Source organism: Musa acuminata, chromosome BXJ1-7 (genome assembly GCF_036884655.1).
Source record: "Musa acuminata AAA Group cultivar baxijiao chromosome BXJ1-7, Cavendish_Baxijiao_AAA, whole genome shotgun sequence".
NCBI lineage: Eukaryota > Viridiplantae > Streptophyta > Magnoliopsida > Zingiberales > Musaceae > Musa > Musa acuminata.
Window position 1 is genome coordinate 29,250,007 of NC_088333.1, and position 6,331 is coordinate 29,256,337.

Here is a 6,331-nt window from a genome sequence, read left to right on the forward strand (position 1 = left end):
GTCCGATCCATTCCAGTTCAGTAATTTGCTTCAGATGGCTGTGTAATTTGCATTGGGGATTTGGCCACTGCATGGCCAGAGTAATTGGCTTTGCGCTAGGCAACATTAGCATGCAGCATTGAACAACAAAGCAGCAACAGAATTCATTGGATGTGTACACTGATATGAGACTACAGCAGCATTATTCATCTCAACAACAAAGCGACAGCAAAGAATACACTGATATGAGACTGTAGCAACAACATCATCTGAAACCTTTTAAGTGAATAACAATTCTCCTCACCAGAACAACAATTCATATGAAACTGCTGCATTCATTTGGACAACAATTCCAAGTAGGAAAGCTTTAAATGAAAAAAACAGTACAAGTATGCAAAGCCTTGACAAGTCTGTTGCTGCATTCAAAAAATTGCATTCAAAATGGAGGTTCCCAATACTGCTCAAAACACCAATAACAAACACTGATAAGTCTGCTACTGTCTTGAAAAAACAACATTCAAAATGGAGATTGAAACTTGCATCAATCACAAACTCTAATCCTCTCGAACCTTAATGAATAGACCTCTTCCTCAGCGATTGCTGAAAATAAATAGAGCTCTCCCTCTCTCGATGAATCATAATTAAAAGTTTTCTATCAAAATTTGAGTCAACTAAGAAGTTTTAATTTGAGCAAAACAAATGAAAACGGAATGAATATTGAAATTAATTTTTTGCTCATTAGATTTGCTCCAATCCAGCACATGATGTCACATGCTGTGCCTTTCGTCAAGACAACCGATGTTGCCAAAAAAAATGGAGTCAATTGTTTCACTTTTATAACTATACAAATCCCAATCTAAATTTTCAAAGTATAAGAATCGTAATACTAAGAGGGTCCAAGTACAGAGGTAATATATAATTAATCTTTTTTTTTCTCAGTATATGACTTGTCTAAGTAGCTAATACTATCAAGCAGATATTCCTAGTTAGATAAAACTTTAATAGTCCAATAAATCAAACTTCTTAGAAATACTTATTTTTGAGACTTCTGAAGTTATTTTATACCCTCGACAAAATATTATATCTTGTCTCTCTGTGAAACAAGGCCATGACCCTATAAGTTTCATCACTCACCCAACATTATTAAAGGACCACCTAAGTCTCCTACCACAATGGCAGAATCAGGCATCTAGCTAGTCTGCTAACAATGGATTTTCACATGAGGGAAAAATCAATCGAGAAATCTAAACTATTGATCATGAGCACTCATATATTCCACATAAAACCTGAAATTTCTCCTCGTGAGACCATTCATCGGATGTGAATACCCAATGGTGCCTTCCTGGGGTTTATTGGAAACTGTTAATCTGTAAACACTCCCAGTGACATTTTCTTATTTCCAAGCAGCAGGAAGGTCAGAGTCCACTGAAGGTTTCAGTTGTTGGCTCAAAAGCCAGAGATGTCTTCACAACAAGAAATGTGAGCAATCATCCTATTCTATGTGTGGGTGACATAGCAAGCAGATCACTTTCCTAAGGTCACAAAGCAGTCTTTTTATGAGAATTGTCATGTCGAATGATCTAGTCAAGATTCAGCTTTTCTCTGTTCATCCGACATTTGCATAATTCTTGAATTGGCTATAAAGATAAACACAAAAGCATAATCCAAAGAGTCATCTGGGTTTGGTTGCCCGACATATTTGAGTGGAAGAAAAAGTTTACATGTATCAAACAACTTCAAATGATCGAAAACTCATTAGAACTCACCTTTGATTCTTAGCAGTGGCACCGAAAGCTTACATAACTAGCAATGGGAGCACCTCACATGCCAGGTTTCATCCTCCTATCTCGTTCCTTCAGCCTGGGTCACATGAACAGGGCTCGAGTTCAGGTAGATGCTTTCTGCTGAAAACATCCTAATCCATGAATTTGCATCAATAACCATTTAAAATAGCAAGAGAATAACATAAATCTAGTCCAGGCTTAAACATGAACTTGATGCATGTATGAAGTCCTGTTGATACAACTCCCTTACCTGTGACTTTGTCCAAGATGTGAAGTAGTACTAGTCCACAATGGAAGCAGGTACTTGGTGACCAGCATCAAGCCTTTACTTCCTTACTACGAATTCATCAGATGCTTGCCATATCAAAACAGATGCTACACCCTTATCCATCCTTGCTTTCTGCAGACCCAACTCAGCAAGCTGAGCAGTCCTCTGCTTGTCATCTTCCTGGCTTCCTTTGAGGGGTATATATAAATTCCAAACCATTGGAGCAGGTGCACAGATAGACTCTTGAATCATCGCACTTCCCCTTCTTTCCCCTTCCTCACTTATTGGGAAGAGAGGGAAGGATGGATTCTCTCCAGCTTTCGCTACCAATCAAAGTCAACTACAAAGTTATATAGCTGCAAGCCTGCAACCACCACCAAACACATTAATCTGTAAACAGCTTTCTTATGCAGCCTAGTGTTCGTCCATCACCAACACTCTCAACGTCACTGGACAGCTATCCTGCACTGAATCGTACCGTGGCAGGGGCGAAGTAGTAGTGTGTGAAGGAGAGAGGGTGAAGTGAGAAGGGAGTGGTGGGTAGAAAGATGATCTCGTGGCACGACCTGTATACGGTGCTGGCGGCGGTGGTGCCGTTGTACGTGGCGATGATCCTGGCTTATGGATCCGTGCGGTGGTGGGGGATCTTCACGCCGGACCAGTGCTCCGGCATCAACCGCTTCGTCGCAATCTTCGCGGTGCCGCTCCTGTCCTTCCACTTCATCTCCACCAACGACCCCTTCACCATGAACCTCCGCTTTATCGCAGCCGACACCCTGCAGAAGCTGCTCGTCCTGGCGGCCCTCGCCGCTTGGTCTAATCTCCTCCCCCACGGCCACCCGCTCCCCGGCGGCGCTGCCCCCCTCGACTGGTCCATCACCGTCTTCTCCCTCTCCACGCTCCCCAACACCCTGGTGATGGGCATCCCGCTCCTCATCGCCATGTACGGTCCCTACTCGGGCTCCCTCATGGTCCAGATCGTCGTCCTCCAGTGCATCATCTGGTACACCCTCTTGCTCTTCCTCTTCGAGTTCCGAGCCGCTCGCCTCCTCATCGCCGACCAGTTCCCCGACACCGCGGCCTCCATCGTCTCCTGCCGCATCGACCCCGACGTCGTCTCGCTCGACGCCGGCGCCGCAGAGGCGGCCGCCGAGGTCGGCAGCGACGGGAAGATACACGTCACCGTACGCAAGTCCACGTCGTCGAGGAGGTCAGCAATGATGACCCCCCGACCGTCCAACCTCACCGGCGCAGAGATCTACTCGCTCAGCTCCTCCAGGAACCCCACCCCGAGGGGTTCCAATTTCAACCACGCCGAGTTCTTCGCCATGGTCGGCGGGGGCGCACCGGCCCCGGCATTCCGCCCCTCGAGCTTCGGCGCCGCCGATATCTACTCCCTCCAATCCTCTCGAGGCGCCACCCCGCGCCCCTCCAACTTCGACGACGACCAACATCACCGCTACCTCCACCACCACCCGCCGGAGATCTCCACCGCTGAAAAGAAGCCCTACCCACAACTCAACTACCATCGACACCACCACAATCGACCCGGTGCTGCAACGGCGACGGCGGACGCGAAGGAGCTGCACATGTTCGTGTGGAGCTCAAGCGCGTCGCCGGTGTCGGAGGTGAGCGGGATTCACGCCTTCGGCGGCCAGGATCTCGCATCATTGGAGCCCGGTGGCCGCGCCGATCACGGGGCCAAGGAGATACGGATGCTCGTGCCCACCGAACTCGCCCGCAATGGCCCCACCACTAAAGGTGCAGTACCAATACTTTATTCTTCCTATTACTCCCTTTACCGTAATATTTATACGTGGGTGGGGTACACCAGCAGGTGACGCGTGCCGGGCGGAGGAGTTCAGCTTCGGGGGCGGAACGAGGGAATCGGAGCAGCAGACAGGCGTGAGGGCAACGCGGGTGCTGCAGAAGCTGGGGTCCAGCTCGACGGCGGAGCTGGACCCGAAGGGCGGAGGGATGCCCGACGGGAAGAGGGCGGGCGGCGCGGCCCACCACCAGATGCCTCCGGCCAGCGTCATGACCCGTCTCATCCTCATCATGGTGTGGCGCAAGCTGATCCGCAACCCCAACACCTACTCCAGCCTCATCGGCCTCGTCTGGTCCCTCGTCGCCTTCCGGTCCCAATGACCACCACCACCATCTAACATCTGATCATTCAGCTAGTAACAATGTCATTGACCTCAATTTCAATGGCGTGCAGGTGGCACGTGACCATGCCGAAGATAGTAGAGCAGTCCATCTCAATCCTCTCCGACGCCGGCCTCGGAATGGCCATGTTTAGCTTAGGTAAGCTGCTTGCGCTGTAATCCGAGAGATGACATGTAGCACACGATTTGATGCTGTGGGATTGGCAGGGCTGTTCATGGCGCTGCAGCCGCGAGTAATCGCGTGCGGGAACAAGGTGGCGACGTTCGCGATGGCCGTCCGGTTCCTGGCCGGGCCGGCGGTGATGGCTGCGGCGTCCGTAGCCGTCGGGCTACGCGGGACGCTCCTCCACGTGGCGATCGTTCAGGTCATGCGCTGGTGTCCCGTTTCGGTTCCTACCGTCTGATTTGACGGGGGATGGGAATGGCGGTGTCCGTCATTTCGCGGCTGCCGTCTGATCTCTGACGCTGCACGTGTCAGATCATCATCGATATTAATATTGGACCACAATAGCTGTTAGGGAGACTCACATGCGATGTTTTTGTTGTATCAGGCGGCGCTTCCGCAAGGCATTGTGCCCTTCGTGTTCGCCAAGGAGTACGGCGTCCACCCCGCCATCCTTAGCACAGCGTAAGCAGCAAACAAGCACTAAAGAAGAAGAAAAATCACTTTGAAGTGTGACATGAACATATTATTTTCGGAACTTGCAGGGTTATATTTGGGATGCTGATTGCGCTTCCCATCACTCTGGTTTACTACATCCTCCTCGGTCTATGATATGCTGCTTCTCTCCGCGACTCACATATCGGGGATGATGCGCGCAAGGCCCTGCCTGCCCATGGCGGATTCAGGTGGCATCGACACATCGCAGCTTATCAAATGATGGGAAGCCATTGTTGGAGGAGGCGCCACCTGAGAGTATTCGTAGGTAGATTGGTCGATTGCTGTATTCCACATGAAGGAAACGGTGCAAGGCTTCAAAGCACATGTATTGGAGCCCCCTTTTTCTTAAGGAAGACAAAAGAAATGTGAAATGTTCTCCCCTTTTTTGCTTTTCGCTCTATAGCTCTGCTTCTGTGCTATCACTACCGACTTCGTCTGCTTCCAGATGCGAAGAGGGTCTGTTTGGCGGGTAACTCGAAATCATCTTTTACGCAGAACATATACCCCCTGCTGCAAAAGCAGTAATCACAATATCCATTGCTGGAAGCTACATGGGGCCATTATAAATTTCAAGCTTTGGGAGCTTCTGCAATCTCACCTTGGAAGCGTCTGTTGGCCCAGCGGATCATGACGCGTCCCGTCCTAGCGTGGAATGGGGTGGCACTACATCAGCGATGAAGGCATATCGTGTGCCTAAAAGCACAGCCATGGGCATGGTGTGTCAGCTTCTTGCAGGAACAGGGCCCTGTGCAATGGATGCACTACTACGCCGTCTGTGGAGACTACTCGTACTCCCATTCCTATGTAGTCCAATCAAAACTGAACAGTGTGTGGAGAAAGGGACGGTGAAGACGGGGAACGCTTGTGATCGTGGGCGGTATGGGACTGTCCTCTTGTGGTCTCTGCAGGCGAGTAGATTAGCAGTTAAATGATATGCAAAGTAGAGGTTGCCGTGGATCGTGCTCTATCTACTACACCCTTGCAAGTCCTTGCCCGTTGTGCAAAGATGAAGGTTTCGAGATGTGTCGTCAGATAATAAAATAATATAGAGGTAAACGGTACTATATATGTATATATATATATATATATTACCACAATACTTGAAATATCCATCTATCAGGATAATTAGAATAGTATCGGTTCGTTCGATCGATATGTAAATCAGTTACATCTTTAGTGTAGAAGATTTATATTTTTAGTTATCATATTTTCGGCACATCTATCAAAATTTTATAAACCTATTAATTTTTTTTAAGGTAAATGAATCTTATATATATATATAAACGAAAACACCTAAATAAGGAGACTTCTATATTAGTTTCTTTTTTAATAAATTTATAATGATTTTGAATAAGCCTATTAAAACATGCTGTATTTAAATAATTGGACGTGTTCATCATTTAATTTGATTCATATTGGCCAGTAGATATAGCTCTAGTTATCTTGTCAGGGTCCATTTTAAGAATTATAG

At 47.9% G+C, this 6,331-nt stretch overlaps 1 protein-coding gene and 1 long non-coding RNA gene across 4 annotated transcripts; one reads left to right on the top strand and one right to left on the bottom strand.

Moving 5' to 3' along the window:
* Positions 1-298: 298 nt before the first annotated feature.
* Positions 299-2,153, bottom strand: LOC108953319 (uncharacterized). The gene is made up of 2 exons (XR_001978943.2): positions 2,014-2,153; positions 299-1,839 (listed from the first exon to the last, which is right to left on the bottom strand). It is a non-coding gene; the product is annotated as an uncharacterized LOC108953319 (long non-coding RNA).
* LOC135679015 (auxin efflux carrier component 3a-like) lies at positions 2,121-5,253 on the top strand. 3 transcript variants are annotated; one of them, XM_065192355.1, is made up of 6 exons: positions 2,124-3,792; positions 3,866-4,169; positions 4,253-4,338; positions 4,407-4,564; positions 4,751-4,827; positions 4,908-5,253. In XM_065192355.1, the coding sequence occupies exons 1-6, from the start codon at positions 2,580-2,582 to the stop codon at positions 4,972-4,974; spliced, it is 1,905 nt and encodes a 634-aa protein (XP_065048427.1). In that variant the 5' UTR covers positions 2,124-2,579; the 3' UTR covers positions 4,975-5,253. The 3 variants fall into 3 exon arrangements, with proteins under 3 accessions (XP_065048430.1, XP_065048427.1, XP_065048428.1); XM_065192356.1 differs by having other exon boundaries at positions 3,869-4,169; XM_065192358.1 differs by lacking the exons at positions 4,253-4,338; positions 4,407-4,564; positions 4,751-4,827; positions 4,908-5,253 and having other exon boundaries at positions 2,121-3,792; positions 3,866-4,179.
* Positions 5,254-6,331: the final 1,078 nt, after the last annotated feature.